The sequence below is a fragment of the Manis pentadactyla genome, chromosome X (genome assembly GCF_030020395.1).
Source record: "Manis pentadactyla isolate mManPen7 chromosome X, mManPen7.hap1, whole genome shotgun sequence".
NCBI classification, from domain to species: domain Eukaryota; kingdom Metazoa; phylum Chordata; class Mammalia; order Pholidota; family Manidae; genus Manis; species Manis pentadactyla.
Genome location: NC_080038.1, coordinates 16,135,788 through 16,157,902, shown reverse-complemented (window position 1 = coordinate 16,157,902; position 22,115 = coordinate 16,135,788). Strand labels below are relative to the sequence as shown.

At 34.6% G+C, this 22,115-nt stretch overlaps 1 protein-coding gene across 5 annotated transcripts in view; it reads right to left on the bottom strand.

Annotated features, from left to right (window-relative positions):
- CNKSR2 (connector enhancer of kinase suppressor of Ras 2) overlaps nucleotides 1–22,115 on the bottom strand; it is a 257,408-nt gene that overhangs the window by 177,505 nt on the left and 57,788 nt on the right. For all 5 annotated transcript variants that reach the window (XM_036912833.2, XM_036912835.2, XM_036912832.2 and 2 more), the window contains exon 4: nucleotides 4,144–4,231. In XM_036912833.2, coding sequence (XP_036768728.1) covers nucleotides 4,144–4,231 — 88 coding nt within the window. The remainder of the gene's footprint in view (nucleotides 1–4,143; nucleotides 4,232–22,115) is intronic.

Sequence of the window (22,115 nt, the reverse complement as noted above, 5' to 3'; positions counted from 1 at the left end):
ACACGTTCTGAGGAGGACTTACAACATAAAAAGATGAAATTGCAAGGTCTATTTTACCGACAATAAAGTCATCCACGTGAACTAGAATACAATTAAGATACATGGGAGTGCTGGAAGTCATCTAACTGAAATTATGTTCAGCCCATGCTTGGAGCTCTTTGAATTCCAAAGAGAGAAGTTTGTAGTCAACTTGGAAATCAGTGGAAAATTGCTAAAAGTGATGAAATTGGAGCTGGACTTTGGGATGACTAGTCTAAAAGTGATTGATTCTGTATTTTTAAGTACATTAAATCAGGATGACATTTTATTACGAAAAGACTGCATCTAATATTTCCTTTAAGGTTAAGAAACAGAAAAGACCTAGTTAAAATAGATGAATTAAGAAATCAACTCAGGTACAAGTTGGGATGGAGCAGGCAAAGCAAGAACCAAGAACACCAATGTATAAGAGGTTTTTGTTTGGAAGCATCTTAAAAGTGACATGTGGAACAGGACATGTGATGGGAAAATGAGAGTGAGGTAGAAGGAACTATGACAAATGTTATGAGCTGTTGAATTTTAAAAAACAGAAATAGGTAATGTTGGAGCAAAATTTCCTAAGAAGGGCAAGGCATATTCTTCAAACCAGAGTATATAGTGGGTAGTGGGTACAGAATGTCCTTCAATGTCAAGAGTACATTTAGAGTATTTAAATAATTCTGTGTTTAGTCAAGATGGAATGTACTTGAAGTTCAACCTGTAAAATCATTTCTTTTTATTCCACCTAATGTTCCCTGACCTGTAAATAGCATAACTTAAACCTATTACTGCCTTGAAGTAAGATTCCTAAAGTGACTGTTGAGCCAAATAGTGCAGCTATTAAAAGTTTCTGTTGAAAGCATGAACAAGCCTCCGAGGGCAAAATCATAATGACATATGTTTTTTATTAAGCAGTTGTCAATAGCAGGTGTTCACACATTGTGGAAAGAACAAAAACTGAATCACTTGTTACTTAGATGGTAGGTTCTTAAAATAGTGGAAAGGGTGGGGGTTAGTCATATCTGACTTAAACTGCACTTTCACCATTGTACTTGTCTCTATAGGAAATTTTAATTCACTGAAAATCATTCCAGTCATTCTTTTAAATGTAACACCTGAAGGTTAGAGTGCAAAGGTATGTTCTGGAACCTATGAGCTCTAAACATAAAATACTCTCCATTTCTTTTGTTGCTGTTGTTAGATATATTTTAAAAGCATTTAAGGCATATTTCCAAAAACCACCCAGAAATGTACTACTAAGTAATACATTGATTGGTCATGCTGGAGAGAACATATTTTCCTCATATTTAAAAAATCCCTGGCCAATTTGATATGTGAAAATGTTATCTCATTTATTATATTTATATTTCTTTTGTTCATACTTGGATTGTTATTTTTTCATGCATTTATGGATTATAAAAATATATTCTTTGATGTGTCAACTTACACGCCTTTTGCCATTTTTGCTATTCAACACCTCTCTTATTTTTTTATTATTCTTTATGTTCAGTCCTTTTAATACTATCCATTATTTTGAATGTGAAGTAATGTCTCATTGTGGTTTTAATTTGAACTCTCTCACATCGATTTATTATAAACTCATAAATTTGTGTATCTGCTTCAGTGAAATGTCTGAATGTTTTATGCATTAATAGGTTTTCTTATCGATTTGAAGGCATTCTTTACATACTTTGTATATACCCTTTTTAAGATACATGTAGTGTGAATATTTTATCTCATTCTGTGGCTTGCTACTTTAAAAAATTACTTATTTATTATTACTTTCTTACAGTCATCTACATTATTAAATGCTCACCCCAACTAGTGCAGCTACTATCTGCCAACATAGATGTTACAGAATGAAGATAAGCCTTAAACAAGCCCTCCAGATCCAGATGTTTGTAGGAGACCAAAGAAAGGAAAACACCCACTTTCTGTCATAATTATGCTTGGAAATGAAGTATTTTGGAAGTTGACATTGGATGGATTGCACTCTCATAGGACTGACAATGAGTTTTTCATACATAAAAAGCTGAATAATAAACTTTTAGTTCTCCCATTTAATTTCATGGTATTTCAATTGTCTTTGGTCTCATGTATAAATGAAAAGCTTAAATAATGCACATAACACAATTATCACAGATCTTGTCATGTAACAGTTAATAATTATTATATTATTATGGTTATTTGTATATGGACTGCTACTGAGCACAAATCCAATTTTAAGTAGCTATGTTTGTAATGCAAATATTGCAGAGTAGGTACCCTTAAATCAGAGAGAATTTTTTGTCTTGTAGTAAAAGGGAAGAAGCTAATAATCTGTTATCCACATCTCAAATCTTGGTTAATTTTAATACCTTTAAAAGAAATAGAGTTTAGAAACAGATTTTTGAAGAAACATCATTGATAATACAGACTGTAAGGAAAATTACCCACAGATTGTATTATTGCTCTTTTACCGCGTACCCTAGAACAATGTATGAGAACCAGAATCACCTGGAAAACTAGTAAACATTAAGATTCCTGGGCCCTCCCCACAGTACATTTGGGGTATATCCCAAGAATCTAAGTTTCTAACAAGTTTCCATGTGATGATAATGTAGGTAGCCTACAGATCATATTGGACTAGCATTGCCCTAGAATATAGGTCAGCAAACTATGGCCCCTGGGCCAAGTTTAACCTGCTGCCTATTTTTGTAAAACAAGTTTTACTGGCACATAGCCACACCAATTCATTTATACATTGTCTATGGCTGCTTTTGCATTACAACAGCAGAGTTCAGTGGTTATAAGAGACACTTTAGAGCCTACACCATACAGCCTACAAAAACGTCAATACTTACTATCAGGCCTTTTACAAAAAGTTTGTGGACCCTTGACCTAAAATGCCACTCTTCTCCCTATTATCCAGTTGAGATCTTTGAAATTCAGAAATGAAATTTACTGACACCAAATATGAAGATGTGGTGGGACTATTAAAGTATGTAAGAAAGTTCATAAAATGTTCACCATCTTCATGCATATCTTTGACTAACAGCAATGAGTTGCTGGCTTTCTCACTGCCATATAATCCTGATGAATGTCTGATGCATTCCACAATTAAAAGTCACAAAATAACTCTCCTTTCTATAATGAAAAACATCTTAAAGCCTACAGTTTCAGAGAAGTTATGCAAATAAAAGTTATACAGTACAATAGAAAGTTTACTGAAACATTCAAAATACACTAAAACATATTAATAAAATTTCTTTGAGAAAATACAAGCAATGCAAGAAAGTCTTAATTATTCCTGGTAGTAAAGCATAGGGAGGACAAATTAAATAATCAATTTCCCCAATAACCTTCTGTATTGTCATATTTTATCCTCTGCTTTCCCTATTTCTGTATCACTGGGCAGGTTAACAGATAACGGGCACCCTGAGAAAGCAGCACCAAGAGGCTGACATCAGGCTTACATACTGTGGTAGCCATAGTCCCCAGGTCTCTCAGATGTGTTTTGTTATTAGATTTAAATAAAATTTGCTGGATATGTACTAGTCAATTCATCCCCCTATCATTTCTCCACATCTTATGCCAGGTTTGATTCCAACATTTATGTTAGCTGCTACACACCTGAAGGCATTTGATTTGGGGATCCCTGGCTTAGATAATATTCAAAGTAAAAAAATCAGGTTAAATAAGTAGATTGCTGTTAAAGGCTACTACACATATTCATTTGTATGTTTACCTATATAAGTGAAACTAATAGTTATACAAATAAAGGACGAATAGTGTCTTAAGGAAAAAGTCTCGGATTGTTATTTAAGTTAGGCAATTCAATTTCGTGAAAGGCAATATAGTCATCCCCACTAAAAGTGTAAGACAAACTTACGATCTTATTATAATGATGTCTCTACAAGTTGGGTTTAGTTTTACATCCTCTGGTAAATAAAACCCTTGTTTGTTGGGCTATATGAATAGTTTTCCAATGAATAATTACATATTTGGTTTCTTTAGAACCATCCATCTTTGAAAGAGAAACTTCCAAACCATTATCTTACGAACCCTTGTTAAAAAGGAATTCTTCTCATTGTCACAATATGAAATAGCTAATAAATTAACAGAAGGAAATTTGTCAACTAATACCTGTTGCACGATAGTTGTTAATTCCAAGCAGAGTTGTATGACATTATTCCTTGTAACTGAATAGTCTGTGACGGCAGCAAACGGTGACCTGTGAAGGAAAAAGGAAAACTGTGATTAATAGGAACAGCTTTTGAAAGGTCCCTTAATGCTATAGCTTAAAATAAGATTTTTGAATAATATGAAATGAGTTGTTCTAAAGTTTACATAGTGAATAAAAAATATTCCAGACATACTTAAGGAAAAAAATTGAGGGAAATGCTTGGAAGATAAATAAATTCAAGAAACATAATGCATGCTTTCCATTTCTCTCTTTTTCATTAGTTTTTAATACTTAGAAGTTCTTTGGTACTTCTTACAAGGTCTCTTCACTACATCTAAAACAAAACAAAAAAGGAGTTCTTTACGAAAAGACAACATTTTAGTTTACATTCAAATGAACCTAAAATTTGAGTACAGAATCTTCTTGAAATACAAACAATTAAGAGTTAGTGATAATGATAGCTAACAAAAAGGACTTACTAAGTGCCAGTTACTGTTCAAAGTGCTTTACATGTGCTAAATAATTTTTACAACTCTTACATAACATAGAGACTATAATTAGTCCCATTTTACAGATGAGAAACCAATATACAAATGGGCTAAGTGACAACTAGTAATGGTGAAGCTGATATTCAAACCAAAGAAGTATGACTCCTAGGCCCACCCCCACACAGAATTAAACACTAATATACCTGCCTCCATGGATTTGCCTAGGTTTTACCTTGCATTAAACCAATTATTTATGTGACTTCATAACCTTTTATGAACTTGGTATATAAACAATATATATCGATAAAAAGTTTGTTTTCAAGATTTATATAGACAGCAGTAGTCTTTCCTAGCAAGTGTTTTGCCACCAAATGCATTCACAGAGGCTTTCCATTACTTCTTATCCACTCTGGTCTGTGAATGCCAATTACTTTTGTAGGGCCAGACCTTATGTGAGTTGGGAGGCCCAGTTTAAGGAAAAGGAAACTAACAAATAGAAAAGAAGGTATGGAGATTAACATTTAGCCAAGTTATTGGAACGACAGTGTTTTAGATCTTTATTCTTTCTTTAAGCTTTACTAGCAATGCTTATATAGAACTGCTTCCTGTTTACAAACTGAATTTGTCTCTTCTAGAAAACTGCAACTCAAGCACCCCACATGTCATACAGGTCCATATAAGAGAGAGGCCACTTATTGGTTACACTTTTTAAAACATATTTTTCACATAACATATTTATTTTGGCCATTCTATTAGCCACATAGTAGCACATCATCATAGATTTAATTTGAATTTCCCCAATAGATATTTTTTCTATATTTATTATTTTTTAATCAGTATTGATGCTGAAGCTCTTCATGTGTGTATTTGCTATCTATCTATACACTTTTCAGTGAAATACCTGCTCAAGTCCTTTGCCCATTTTCTATTTCGAGTTTTGGTAGTCTTACTATTGAGTTTAGAGAGTACCTAATATAATATATTCTGTATGCAAGTTATTTGTTGAATTAAGCAATCTGTGTATTTCTTTTCAGTCTAGGGCTTGTCTTTCCATCCTCTTAAGGATCTTTGGCAGATCAAAAGTGTTTAAGGGTCAAATTTATTGATAATTTCTTTTCTGGATTGTACCTTTAGTGTTACATCTCAGAAAATCTTCACCTGGCTGTAAGTCATGTTTTCTTATAAAACTTTTATAGCTTTATTTTTTACATTTAGATATATGATCCATTTTTGAGTCAATTCTTGTATAAGTTGTGAGGTTTGGGTCAAGGTTCACTTTTCCCCTATGCCTACCCAAGTGTTCCAACATCATTTATTGAAAGACTATCCATTCTCCACTGAATAGCCTTTGATCCTTTTGTCAAACATCAGCTAACTATAAAGGTACAGTTCTGGACTGTGTGTCTATCCTACCACCAATACCACAATTTTGATTACTTAAGTTTTATAATATTTTTAATTGGATAATTTCTTTTTCAAAATTGATTATTCTAGTCCCTTTGCTTTTTAACATAAATTTTAGAATTACATTTTTTTTCAAGCTATAAGGTTCTGCTGGGACTTTTATGTGAATTTCATTTAACCTACAGGGAGATTTGAGAACTGACATTTTTACTAAGTTGAGTCTCCCAATCCATGATCACAGTATGTCTCTCCATTTATTTAGGTCTTTTGTATTTTATAGTTTTCACATACAAATCCTATAGGAATTTTGCTAAATTTATATGTAGGCATCTCATTATTTTTGGAGCAATGGAGCAATTGTAAATTGTACCATGTTTTGAATTTTGGTTTCCAATTGTTCATTGCTAGCATAAAGGAATATGATTTTTTTGTGAACTTTGTATCTTACAACCTTGCTAAATTCACTAACTCTAATAAACATTTTGCAGATATCTTGGAATTTTCTATGCAGAGACACATATTATCTCCAAATAGGGCAAGTCTTTCTCCTTTCCAATCTTTATGCCTTTTATTTCCTCTTCTTGCCTACTGCACTGTAAATGACTTCCAATACATTATTAAATAGGAGTGGTGAGAGTGGACAGCCTTGCCTTATTCCCAATCTTAGGAGGAAAGCATTCAGCCTTACACAATGAAGTATAGTTACCTGATCCTTTTTATAGACACTTCATATCAACTTCAGGTATTACCACCCTATTCCTACATGTTGAGAATTCTTCTCATGAAATAGTTGTAGGATTCTGTCAAATGCTTTGTTCACATTAACTGATGTGATCATATGATTTTTTTTCTTTAGTACTTTGATGTGGTGTATTACACTGATTTATTTTGAAGTGTTAAAGGAGCCCTGCATACCTGGAATAACTCTCACTTAGTCATAGTGTATAATTATATTTTTATATGGTTGGATTTGGTTTGCTAATATTTTGTGGAGGATTTTAACATGGAAATTCATGAGAGAGATTAGTCTGCAGTTGTCTTTTTATTCTACCATCTTCCTCAGTTATTGGGATCAGGATAATGACTGTCTCATAAAATGAGACGTGAAAGATTACATCCTCATCTTTTTTCTGGAATAGGCTGTGTAGAATTGATGTTATTTCTTCCTTGAGCATATAGAATTTACCAGTGAAATCATCTGGGTCTGCACCCTTTTAACCCCACCCCTAAGGGTTTCTAAGTACAATTCAATTTCTTTAATAGTTATAGGATTATTCAGAGTATTTATTTCATCTTCGTAAATTTTGGTAGTTCATGTTTTTCAAGGAATTGTTTAATTTCATCTAATTTGTCAAATTTAAGTATAAAGAATTATTTGTAGTATTTCTTTATTATCCCTTTGCTTGACCTCTACTGAATAAAGTTTTCAGTTTCATTGATTTCTACTCTTTCATCAATATTACTTGCTCCCTTCTGCTTGGTTGGGCTTATTTAGCTCTTATTTTCTTTATTTTATTGTAAGAATACTTAATATGAGACCTACCCTTGTAACAAAATTTTAAGTATATAAGAAAGTATTGTGAACTATAGGTACAACATTTTACATCAGATCTCTAGAACTTTTTTTATCTTGTTTAACTGGAAGTTTATGCCTGTCAATTGGCAATTACTTTTCTATTTTCTTTAGATGGTGCTTAGATAATTGATTTGAAATCATACTTTTTTTCTGATTTAAGCATTCTGTGCTATATATTTCCCTCACAGTGTTGCTTTAGCTATGTGCCACAAAATTATGATTTGTTTTATCCATTATAAAGAACATGCTCTGATTTCAGTAATTTTAATATGTATTGAAGTATGTTTTATGATGCAGATATGGTTGATCTTGATGAACGCTCCAATGGGCACTTGAGAAGAATTTGTATTCTGCTTTTGTTGGATTAAGTACTCTAAAAATATCAATTATATTCTGTTGTTTGATAGTATTGTTCAACTCTCTAATCCTTACTGACTTTCAGTCTAACAGCTTTATCAGTTTTGGAGAGTGGAGATGAAGTATCTAGCTATAATTGTGGATTTGTCTATTTCTTCTTTTAGTTCTGCCAGTTTATGCTTCATGTACTTTCAAGCCCTGTTGTTTGGTATACGTATCTGATCAGCAATTTGCTGCTGCTTTTTTGAATTGACTATTTATATGGTCTTCTATTGCATTTTGGTGCTGTTTTTAATTTGAATATAATATTCACATAGTACACATTAACCCTCTGCTTCTCCTGTTTGTTCCAAGTACTTTTTCAGTTTGTCATCTTATGCTTTGTTATATTTTTCAATTTTATGTAAAGTCAAACAGTATATTCTTTTGTATATCATATTTTTAAAAGCTTAATGTCTTTCTACATCTAGAAATCATTTTTTGCCAACATTTTTTCTCCAGTCTTCTTATGGATTTGTTTTCCACTTTAAATAAAGGATATACCTAAAATTACTTTAGTGAATGACAGGTAGTATTCTATCATTCTTTTCCAAAGGCTTTACCAAGTCCCCAGTACCATTTATTAACTGAATTGCCTTTTCCATGGTTTTAACATTGTTTTCTGAATGATTCTGTATACCACAATCTATTATGGGCTGTCTTCCACTAATCTGTTTATTCCTATTCTAAAACTCAGTATAGTTTCCAACATAATTTACTAAAACAGAAGGAGACATTAAGAATTCCAATAAAGTTAACTGGAAAAAATATAAAATTAATTAGTCTATGTTCCAAATTTTTAAAAAATCCTCTTTAATTGTAAGTAGGAACAAGCTTTAAAGAGTCTATCCTCATGGAAGTTTCCTAAAACTGGATTGTAGTGAAGGTTGCAGAACTGTCATTAAATTTACTAACATCAATTAAACTGTACACTTAAAGTGGGTAAATATTATACAATGCAAATTAGGCCTCAATAAAGCTACTTTTTAGAAAGATGTAAAATATAAATACTTCTAGGGAAAAATAATTTTTAAAAACCTATCTAAAGACCACTTATTGTGCATTGAAGCATACAAATTGGCATTTCCCATAAATCTAATCTTCAAAATAGACAAAAAGAAAAACCTATTTGATGAATGAATGTCTATAGCAAACTAAATTCTAAAGCATGTTTTCCATTTTCCTGACCATTCATAGTTCAAGTAGGACAAGCTTCTTACTCAAGCTTAAATATTAAGAAAGCTAGAAAAAAAATCTAAAACTACCCCAAGGAAAACACTGTTTTACATTATAGTGAATTCCTATAAAGTTTCCACTTTGAGGGCAAATCATATATAACCATACTCAGAACCATTCTTATCCAGCAGATATTAATGTTTGGTATAATGATTTTGGCTATACACATAGATAAATTAAAAAGGCTGACAGATAGGATCCCAATCTCTGTGAGTTACCAAAGGTAATCAGTAAATCATGACTTGATCATCTATGACATAAAGAAGTGGGTCTGTGTAGAATAACTGAATGTGATCAGCTTGTAAACACAACAAAATAAAAAGAGGAATTTGTTCTTAAGTTTAAATAAACCCCCAAGCCTTAAAAAAAACCCCAAGCTAGAGCTCAGGCTATTTAAAAAAGAACACATTGACTCTAAGTCAAGAAATTAAATTAATGGCAGGAAAGTCTTTTGATGTGAGAAAGTTAAAAAAAATCCTTCGCTCATCAATAAATGACCATTATAGGAACTAAGAAACTGTCCTTCTTAAATCATCATATGGATAATACAATGCTTATATTTCTTTCTAGTGCAAAGATTTATGACACTATAAGAAATCATTCTTTGTGTATTCTTTTCAGACAAAAGCATTACATTTATGGAAACGTTATTATATTAATGGTTTAGAAATCCTAAGCGAATAAGAAGCTAATAAGGGAAGCTAAAATGCTAAGAAGCTAATAAGGAAATCGGAATTACTTACTCTTACTCTTTCTCAGGCTGGCAGTGCTGAGCCTGAGGAGCAGTTCATGAACAGTGGCAGTGCTAACATCACTGCTCATCTCTGCATCAAGAGATGCCAAGTGAGAGCAGTGGGCATGTTAGGCAGAAAGAGACATGGGCAGGTGGAGGGAGAATAGGGCCAGTGGAACCCACTAAAAAGGACTCAGAGAGGTAACCTGACAAAACCAGAGAGCCAGAGAGGACTTACAGAGTTAATTAGTTAATTAGTTGAAGTTTCAAAGGGCATGGAAATGGGACAAGGGTCATGTCATTGTAAAATCTACTTAGCCTCTGAAAAAGGCCCAGTTTATTCTTTAACTTAATCTACATGCTGTTCTCCCTCTTCTTCTAGTTAATCAAGTAATGTTGTAACCAGGACAGGAGATATACCTCAGAAGTGTAAATAAACCTATGTGGACAAAGAATGCTGACACCTGGACCAACACAGTCACCTAAATAACCCTGTTCTTAAAACAAAACTTCAAAGGAATTATGAAACACTTGTATACATCATTCTTATACTAACCCTTACCCAAAAGGCTCTATAAAACCCCAAACTGTAAACCCTAAGTGTGCCTCCTCTCTGAGGTTGCCAGCATTCCCCTTTCTTCGAGTGTGTCACAAGTGTGTCACTCTGTCTCTGTCCTATGCCAGATAAGTAAGGAGGGGCTACTGAGAGCTCTGATTTGGGCTTGCAAGTTCCTGTCGCCTGGGTGACCCAGACAGGACTGCAGCTGTATGATCATACTATTTAGTAGCCTGCCCGAAAACCTCCTTTCTTTGCTTGGGGAAGTTCCCAGAACATAATCTCATTCCATCCAGTGCTCTGCAGCTCCCCCAAATCCTGGGATGGTAGGGGCTTAGTTCCCACATCGTGCAGATTCAAGTGGACACTGGATGCCAGGTGACCCTGTCTTTAGGAGTTGGCAAGGGATCTGCCCTATGCAGAGCAGTTCAATGAGCTTTCCTTTCAACTGCCTCTGTTCTCCGCTGCCTGCAAGGCAGCTGCTCTTCCCTGCTATTCTTGCTTTAACGAATTCCTTCCTTATCTTTCTCTCTGACTTCCCTGTTTCTGAACCGAATTTCTTTCCAACAGGCACATGAGGGGAAATAAGACCAAACAACAAGGAGCCATAGTATCTTGTAGTGTTTGAGGTAGTTTTCTTTGTTTCTGTAATTTTTTTGTACTGATATAGAATTAATTTTTGTCCTACAGTTTCCTATCATAGACAAAGATATTAATTCAACCATTTTCTTAGATAATGCAAAAGACTTCCAGGGTTTTTTTTTACAAAGTAAATTTTTCCTTAGCACCATCTTATGCGTTAAACATTCAAAAGGTTTTCAATGATATAAAATATCTCACTGATCTCATCAGAAAAGAATGTTCTTGAAATATATTTTAGAGACAACTAGTTACTAATGTTACAAATGAGAGAAAACAATCAACTTTTCACTTTAAATAGCAAAACACTTTTTCTATAAGTAATACTTTTGAACATTTTTAATGATGTTACTGTACGTGATACATAGAGTATCTGTAATCTTCCAAGTATAGACTGATTTGGCACAGCCATGTAAAACTGCAAGAAAGATAAGTGTGAAAAACAGCAGGATGTAGGTTAAAAATAGACAAGTAAACCAAGCATTGAAAATAAACAGTAAAGCTACCAACTGTGATTCATCTTTGAATCTTTTCCTCTGGGAAAGTGCTGTTTCATTCAAGTCAATATTTAAAATGGGAGGAAAAAAGAATTTTGTTACCCTTAGATTTTATTTTATTTAAGAAACTTAAGGAGCAGGTTATTGAAAATTGATCTTATTTGAATGGAAGCAGCACTTAAATTGAGGTTTTTGTGAATAGTGAGTATTTTTTTCCCTAGCACCCTCTTAACCTTTAAACATTTGTTTAAAACAAAGACACACGTCCATTCATGGAGGGTCTTATGCTCAGTGAAATAAGCCAGGTGGAGAAAGACAAGTACCAAATGATTTCACTCATTTATGGAATGTAACAACAAAGCAAAACTTAAGGAACAAAACAACAGCAGACTTACTGAGGGACTAGTGGTTACCAAAGGGAAAGAGGGTGAGGAGCGTGGGTGGGGAGGGAGGGAGAAGGTGGTTAAGGGGCATTATAATTAGCACAAATAATGTAGAGGGGGCACAGGAAGGCAGTATAACACAGAGAAGACAAGTAGTGACTCTATAGCATCTTACAATGCTGATGGGCACTGACTGTAATAGGGTGTGTGTGTGGGACTTGATAATATGGGTTAATGTAGTAACCACAATGTTGCTCATGTGAAATCTTTATAAGATTGTGTATCAATGATACCTTAATAGAAAGAAAAAAAAAGAAGAAAGACACAGGCCCAACATGGTGTCACTTCTGCTGGGCCAAGTCACCAAACTGGAGCTTAACACTTAACCCAATTGTAGTTTCAACTCTTCATGAAAATGTAGTCAGTCAGGACTTTTCTGGGGAACATCAATAAGATAATATCACATGGGCCAAGTCCATCCCCAGAAGATGAGGTCACCTACCTAGTATGACCCTCTTGTCCTCAAATGAAGGTAACCTCACCTGAAATACTCCTTTTTTTTGTTTATAATAAAAACTCTTCCTTTCGGTTGCCCTTTGGAGCATCTATCCATTTTCTAGAGGGGATGCTGCCTGATTGATGAATTGCTTAATAAAGTCAATTAGATCTTCAACTTTATTTGGTTGAATTTTGGTTTTTAATGGATTGGTGATACCAACAGGATCCAAAGCGAACCTCCTGTGGCATTCAGGAGTGAGAAACACAGGCATGGTGCCTGAGAACACTTTTGAACCAGTTTGAGAAATGGGCCTTCTCTTGGCCATGGCACAGTAACATCTTTCAGTTGCTGCTGGTGTGTTGTAGTGTGCATATTTGCGTGTCTTACTTTATGTAAATAAAGCTTTTGTTAGAGGGGATCTTGGAGGCCAAAATGTCACAAAATTGGTGGGCAAAGGTCAAGCATTTAAGAGCTAGTAGAGTGCCCATCATCTCAAGAAGACTCCTGTGATAGGATAAGTTGGTCAAGGAATGGGTTAGATTGACACTAGGTTGCCCACTAACTTCAAGAAAACACTCCAAAACATGCACAATTCCCAATCCAGCAGCATGTCCCTGCTCAAATACTCATAGGTATTTGATCCAGCTCAAAAGAGCATACTTAGATAAATGGGATTCTTTAAGTTCTAAAGAGACAACCAAGCTACCTTCCAGCACTAAAAACTATGGTCCTGCAAGCTGCAGATAACTAGCAAAAAAGGGAAACTCTTACTAAGCTTGTTCTGTGTCCTGTGAACTTGGTTTAATAACTGTTAGTTTGTTCTGTATCTTGTGAACTTGGTTTAATAATTGTTAGGTCAGGGACCCTGTGATCAGACAGAATTGTGAATTAAACCCCATTTGCAGCCAAAGATGGAGAGACAAAAATGCGGGTTAAGCTCTATTTGCACTGGGGTCCTACCAAACTGTTGCCAGCCCTCAGGGGAATTACAGCCTAGAAAAATTATGGCCATTATGAGGAATGTTCCAATTAGATAAAATCATTTAAGAATTGCACTTAAAAGCAAAGTCTTCAAAATTCCAGAATAGTTTCATTGCCAAAAGCTAATGAAAAATATTAAAGATATGAGGTACCTAAAACAAAAAGCTATAAAACTTAACTACTGGCCTCCTTTGAGTACTGATCCTAGTAATTCACTCTGATAAGACTACATGATGTAAACAAAAGTCTGCCAAGTTAATGGCCTTACAGAGACCTCCACATGGGTCCCTCCCACAGTGGAGGAAGCCGAGGGACTTGCTGGTGAGCTGCTTTGTTATTCCCTTAAACAGCTAAGGGAAAAAACTCTGGCAGATACTGGAGCTTATAGAGAGGAACCAGGAAAAACTCACAAAAGTCAGCAAAGGGTGAAATGTCTGTAATACTCAATCAAAAGAGGAAAATATAATTTCTCTTTGTCCCTTCTTTCCAGACCCATTGGTTATTGATCCTTTCTCTCCCAGTGATAGCTACTGCCTTCTTGCCTGCCTTATTTCCCTTGGCTTCTGCCTGCCTGGACATGCAGGTTGTTGATTCTTTCTTTTGACTATCTTTGGCAGTGGCTCTGGATCTTGGGAAGGTGATGCCCTTTGCACCCTCTTTGGGGATCCCTCAGACATCAAAGGGAGTGGGGTTATTTCAATACTGCCACAATTATTTACTGTTGGTCCCAGCTGAAAACTGACAAGATATTTAAAAGAAAATTAAGTAGCTTTAGTAAAAAATTTGGCCAGATTGGAAGCAGATATTTAGAAAATGTTAGAAAAATTTTAAAAAGTTCTTCTCTAAGGTAAAATTGTAACTACATACCCAGAGGGAAAGATGCATATTGAGGATAGTGTAGTTGGACAGGTGGAGCAACCTATAATGTCATTTAAGTTACAACCCAATTCTTTGAGGAATTGAGAGCAACTTTCCTTATCTTACAAATCCTTGCAAAACTAGAAATACAACCCAAGATGCAGGCCAAAGCCTCAATTCCTAAGACTGAAGAGAAATAAATGGAAAAGGAGGCCTTTTTAAAATGCAAATGGCTATAGAAGCACCCTTGCCCAAAATCTAGCCCACAGTTTCCATAAAGGTGCTTATCCAAGACAGATACAAATCTTGAAGTGTCTTCTCCATAGTACCAGTAGGAAAAGCTTTAGCCATCTGAGCTAATAACCTTATTTCATACGCCAGAAAACACTCAGTTAGGATCCAATTGTTCTTTTACTAATGAAGTTTGCATTATCATACATGTCTCATGACTAAAAGATTTTTAAACAATGACTATAAGTCTCTGTTTTTATCTGTTTTTAGGTTCACGTGTTGTAGATATGTGGCATTTTTCTACCTTTGGATGGTACTGCTAAAATTAATTTGTAAAGAGCTCTATTTAAATGGTTTAAAAATAAGTGCTTATACACTAAGCATTTCTAAGTCTCAGAAATATAAACTAACCCAAATGTTTTTCAAGCTCATGTGATGTATGATAATTTTTGATATTAAAGCTACCTTAAGTTCATTGGTTTAATAAAAATAAACATGTCCTTAGAGTTATCAACATTAAGTATACTTTGATTCTACCTAGGTTCACTAAGAATAAGTTCATGTTATCTCTGTTAGAAAATTTGTTGGCAATAACTTTGTATGATAGAACTTTAATTTAAAAGTAGTTTCCAAAATCTTTTGGTAACCTGAAACCTTAAAGATTTGCTAAGTTAAATTAAATGATGGGAATTATTTGAATATCTAGATCATTTCTAAATCAGACAAAATGCTGTAACATTAATTGCTAAACAAATCTAAGTTTATCTACTTTTATCTCCTTATTACAGAGAAATTAAAGATATATTTGGATTTACTAGTAAACTTATTTGAGCTTTATTGAAAAATGGTGATATGAAGAAATATATGTTTCTAGAATTTATGAAATATATTCACAAATTGGCCAATCTAAAGAATGCTGGTATAACAGTTTAATTGCTTACTGGTTTTCCAGAAGCTAAGAATTCTACTAGGTGTAATTGAAACCAATAGAAATAATAAGGGAAACAACTCTGTATATAAGAAAAATAGGATGTGTGCTTCTGGTAAAAGAAGGTACGAGGAATGGAAATGTATTTTTTCTTGCTGTTGAAGGGAAAAGAAGGTAATTTTGTCCTAAAAGTGAGAGGCTGGTTATTAAAAGAAGGAAAACTTAGAACAAAATCTGAGTATAAAAAAGAAAGTTACAGCAAGTTCATGAAAATAAATCTTGGGGAAAGAATTTTAATGTGCGATCAAGCTGGTTAAAATTAAAAAGAATTTTAAAATAATTTTTAATATAAAAATGTAAGCTGGTACAAAATTAAAATTTGATTTCATCTCTGTTAAAAAGAAAAAGTTAACTTGGATCATTGATCTGCTCTTGGTAGTAACAGTTGTGAAGGGTTTCTCCTTGCCCTTTAAAGTATTTACTTAGAAGACAAAATTCTGTATTTTTATCAAAATAATTTCCTGTGCTTCATTATATCTTTATTATCAGATCATGGATTACTTAAGAAAACTGAGTCTTCTTAATACTAAAGGAGATAAATTTTACTAGTAACTATGAAATCTTCTGTATTTGCCTCTGAAGTCTTAAACTGTCACTTTGGTTAAGTAGGTAAGTAAGTATTGTTTCACACTGACCCATGGTCCTATCTGACCAAGTGTTTTAAAACTTTCTCAATAAATTCCTAGAAATTTGGTAAGTCATGATATAATATTACTACCTGTAATTATTCTCTTACCTTTTGAAATAGCTTTGTCATTAAAATTTAGGTTCATACTAGAATACTTGAACCTCAATATTAGGAAAATGCCTTAGATGATTTTCATGCAAAGGCAGCAAAAACAGAATCTACACAGGTCATGGCACATAAGGATGAAGCCCAATCTGCTTCTACAAAAAAATGACCTATAAATCAGTGAATAGTTGGAGCTATGGGAAACCCAAGATGGCAGCTTTGTTCTTTCCTGCTCCCTGGCAAACTCCATTTTTGGTTTTTGAATTCCTTTGTTCATCTAATGCATTTAAGGAAACTATTCTGGTCCCCAGAGACCTTAGATCTCCTTTCTCTGGACTTTTTGAACACCTGCAGCTGGACTTCATTCAACTTCCACGTAGCCTGAGCTATCAGTGTGTTCTTGTTATTGTATGTCATCCAGATGGGGTGAAGCCTTCCGCTGCCACAAGGCGGATGCCCTTATAGTAGCAAAGAAACTTAGAAAACATGTTTCCCACTTGGGGTACACCTTCCACAATCTCCAGTAATTGAGGCACCCACCTCACTTTCAGTCTTACTGAAAGCTTTGCAAATTTGTTGGTCTTAAACTTAAAATAGCTAAACTTGTCAAAACTACTGGAGTTCACTGGCTTGTAATATTGCCTTTGGTTTTGCTGACTGTTCATGGTACCCCTTTTGAAAACATAAACTCACTCCATAGGAGATAGTCTCTGGCAGAACAACGTCTATTGGTATACAACCTCTTGCTAAACTCTTGTTGTCTCATGCTAGTCTGCAAGCCCTTAATGTCTCATGCTAGGTTACAGAAGCCTTTCCAGATCCCAATTCAAAGGATCCTGCTGGTCACAGACTAGAGCCTGGTGACAGTATTCTGGAAACATTATTAGTAGACAGCTCTCAAGCCCCACTGGAAGGGACCTTACCAAGTGCTCCTGACCACTGACACGGCTGAACAATTAGAAAGCACTGAATCTTGGGTATCCATCTCACAACTAAAGAGAGCTCCATATGACAAATGGTTTTGTACAGACACAGAAGACCTCTGAATCAGATTAATGAGGAAGAGAATAAACTGACATTGAGGTAGACTGCTTCCACCCAAAACGTTGGATCAAGACTACATACTTTAACTAGATATGAAACTCTTCATTTTTCTTTTCCTTTCCTTTATTCTGGCATTGGCCTGGAAACATAATGCTCTCATCCATATCTCCCAGGCCATTGCTAAGGGGAGATAACCTCTGGAATGTAGAACAACCTTTAATTTCCAGCTAGGAGAAAATCTAACTGTGTCCCTAACTTTTCACAAGCAAAATAAGATACCTCATTGGTAGATTTCTCTAATTTTAGAAAGAACTTTCCAGAGGCTTTTATGATTCCTTTTGACAGGTACCTATTTCCCTGGTTAGGGATAAATGTAAATGAGGCTCTGATCAGGAACTTCTTAATTCTTAAGGTAACTGTAGAATCTGTTGCTGAAGCAATAGTTGCCCAACCAAGATCCTTAAACTCTCTGGCCAAAGTTCTTGATAACAGGATAGACCTTGATTGTATTTTAGCTGAGCAAGGAGTGTGTTTGCGGTGTGACCAACACCTCCTGCTGCACCTGGATTAACACTGCTGGGGAAGTTGAAACTCAATTACATAGGATCACAAGAACAAGCCACTTGGCTTTAAACAGTCACTCTATCAGAGTGGCCTTCCTTTGATTTATTTGATTTTGACTGGTTTGGGTCTTGTGGAGCATGACTCTCAAGTGCACTCCAAATTTTGGGAATTTTCCTGCTTATAATTATCATAATAATCTCCCTGGAATGTTGTATCCTCTCAAACGGTTTAAATGCGTGTAATCAGCCAATAACTACCAAGTGGATGGTCTCCCTGAGACTGGAACATCGGAGGAGAATCAAAGAGAATGACTGACTTAAGGATCGTGAAGTTGGAAGTTAAACCTGTGAATATCAAAGGGTGAGAAGCAAAAAAGTCATGGCCCATGGACCCCACACCAAAGGAACAGCAAAAGCTGTGGCAACTACAGAGCAGGAGCTGACAGTGGCACTGATGCCTTAAATTTTGATCACGTTTCTCAGTTAAACTGAGAGTCTCATCAAAAGGGGAGAATTGTTAAAAAGAAAGACACAGGCCCAACATGGGGTCAACTCCTACTAGTCCAAGTCACCAAACCAGGGCTTAATACCTAACCTAATTATAGTTTCAACCTCCTCTGAAATGTAGTCAGTCAAGAATTTTTCATTTGAAATGTCAGTCAGGTCAGCATCAATAGGATAATGTCACATGTATCCTCTCCATCCCCAAAAGATGAGGTAATCCACCTAATAAGACTCTTTTGTCTGTCCCCAAATAAAGGTGACTTCACCTGAAATATTCCTTTTTTCTGTTTATGACTTCCTTGTCCTGCCTTTAAAAACCTTTTCCCTTTGGAGCATATCTCTACTTTCTAGAGGGGATGCTGCCTGATCCATGAATCAACAAATCTAATTTATTGGTTCAAACGATTTGGTTGAACTTTCTTTTTTAACACATTCAAAAGGTTTTCAATGATATTAAAAAATATCTCACTAGTGCTTTCAAAGGAGAATGCAAAATAAACCTTCTATAAATAAAATTCTATGTAGCAATTTTAAGTATGATGGCCTAAAACAGAAATGTGGTAACTTGTTTAGCATTTGAAGAGAAATACCAAAGTGCAAATAAATGTTTATATATGCCACATTCCTAAGAATCACTTTCCCCAAATCCTTAAGAATTAGTTAGCCTTCAAAGGGAAATGTAGCATGGCAAAGAAACATGATAAAAAACAAACAAGAAGTGCTTTGGAATCAGATAAAAATTGATATAAATTATAATTTTCATACTAGGTGAGTGACTTTTGCCAAGTTATTTAATGCCTCATATGTAAAATGGGGATAATACTTGCTTTGTGAGAATTCAGTGAGTTGATATATGTAAAGCATCTAGTGCAGTATCTGAAGTAGATTAAAGATTTTCACCTATTCTTTCTTTTCCTTTTTCCCTCTTCGAATGACATAAAATAAAAATTGTAACAAGCCCATACTATATTTCTGTAAATACAAGTTCTCCCAAAATGTAACAACAAAATTTAATGCCAAAAAAACATGGTTTTTAGAAAATTAAGCCAGTTGTTTAGCATTAAAATAACCATAATTAACTGAGGAATGTTTTATTCTTCAACCAAAGAACTATACTGTACTGTATAACAAAAGAATAAACTAAGGTTAAAGATTCAATGCTTGGCAATATTTGATTACAGTCATCATTTCAAACCCTCCAAATTAAAACCAATTGGCACTGATGAATCAAAACATTAAGAATTTTTGGTCAACATCATTTCTGTGAAACTTTTATAATTAAGTGCTTAAGTTCTAGGATCTTCAAAAGCAAAAATAAAAAAGACAAGACACATTCTTACCTTACATAAAGAAAGCATAAAGATAGATTAGTTTTGTTCTAGAACTGAAAAATATTACCTAAGTTTATTTAGGGAAGACGCAGGGGGTTACTCACTAACACATTTTGTTAGTGTTTATCCTTTTGATAATACATAAAGGGAAATAAGGTAGATTTATTTCTCATATGGCTTTGTTGAACAAGGTCAATGAATTATTAGTTCTTAGAAGAGAACTTCAAATTCTGCAGGTCTTACATCCTTATTGTAAAAAAGAAAATAAAAACAAAAGTTCAAGTTCAAGGTTACCCAGGGCTAAAGACCGAGCTGAAACTCAACCCTCTCAGCCCTCTGCTCTTTTACCCTATTTCACAAAGCATTTTGGCAGGGAAGCATAATAACGGACATGGAGCACGCTGCTCTTTCGGCTTTCTAGTATTGATTAATGCATTTTGTTTCCTGTAGTTTATAGGACCACGGAAACAAAAGGGCACGTGGAGGGCTGTCTTGTGCTCTTGCTGCTACTTAGAAAACATTTTTTTCCATGAAATCGATAAAAATATAACTTAAATACACACCTACTGACAATTCTTTAAAGTCTAGGCTACTGGTCAGGAAAACAAATAGCCTAAACATTTCATGTGGCACAGTTATATATAAAATCCTTATTACATTAAAATTGATTTCAGGATCTGATATTTGTATTAGCCAAGGAGCAGCTGACATATTCATACAATTCATTGCAGAGGAACAGGCAAAGTCAAGTTCTCCAACACAGATGCAGCACTCGTCATTTGCCTTTCTCCTTTTCCAAAAGAATTAAGAATCTATGAAAAGGGGAAGTTAACATTACACAAAACCATCCTGAACTACAAAACATTTTTCTTTGAAGAAAAATTTCTTCAAAGAGGAATTCTCACTTATCTTTAATTCACAACCAGCTCATGCATTCTAGTTTTTATGACTTCTAAGTAACACCACTAAACTGTTGCTGGTAAGGTCAAATATATCCTGATTCCCTAACCTACCACATGCTTTCAGTCTTTACCCTACATAATCTATCAGCAGCATTGAGTTTACCTACCACTTCCCTCTTTGCCTAAAACTCTTTACTCCTGTCTTAAATTACACTCATACAATAAAGTTAATTATGTGAGATGATGGATATTATTAACTAACCTTACTGTGGTAATTATTTTGAATGTATATGTATATCAAGTCATCACACTGTACACCTTAAACTTATGCAATGTTATGTCAATTATAACTCAGTAAAGTTGGAAAAAATACTGTAATCTCAAAAAAATCTCTACAAAAACCAAAAAAACCCTCTTTATTCTCTTTGCTTCCATGACATCACTAATTCTATCTCACCTCTGTTAACACCTTCTTAATTTTTTCTATAAGCTGAACTTATAAATCATCCTTCAGTTGGTGGACCACAGAACTCATTCCTTATCCCAGTTTTCTTCATTCACTCAAAAATATTTGTTCAGCAACCACTACAGGCCAGGACCGTCTAGATAATTGTGAGAGAAGTGAACAAAGCACATGAATATCCCTGCTCTCTTGAAACATATATCATATAAACAGTAGTTAGACAAAAACAGTAAGAATAATCAATAAGCAAATTACCCAGTGTGTTAGAAGGATGTAAGTGTTACAGAAAACAAATAGGATAAGAGGACTCCAGTCTAAAAATCTCCTTGGACCACCATATTAATATATCCATGACTTTGCCTATCACTTATATTTTAACTATTCCCAAATTGCTTTTGAGCATATATCTTTTCTGAACAGCAATACTCTAAAGACTGTTTCCCAGTTTATCATGCCCAACACTCAACCCAACACTTGTCTTCCTCCATAATGTTTTCCTATTTTGATAATTATACCACCATCCACTGGGTCAACCAAGTCAGATACCTGTTACTCACCCCAGATGTCTCCCTTTTCTTTAGTCTTAGATCTTACCTGCCACTTAGCCTTATTTATCTGCAGAAATATCTCTAACATTGTATCCTCACTGCTGCTTCTCTAATTAAAAACTTCTATAAATAGCAATGGAGATGATCAACTCTGTAGTCACATGCCTGGATTGAATCCTGGCTCCACCACTTATTTGCCATTTGGTTTTGAACTTTATCTCTCTAGTGCTAGTTTTCCAATCTGTAAAATGAAGATAGCCCTGCTAGGGTTGCTTTGATTAAATGAACGTGGCTGGAGGTATTAGCATCAGAATTTCCTATAGTAGCAGCAGCATAATTAATTCCTAAAATAGCCTCTTAACTGGTTTTCGCTTCTTCC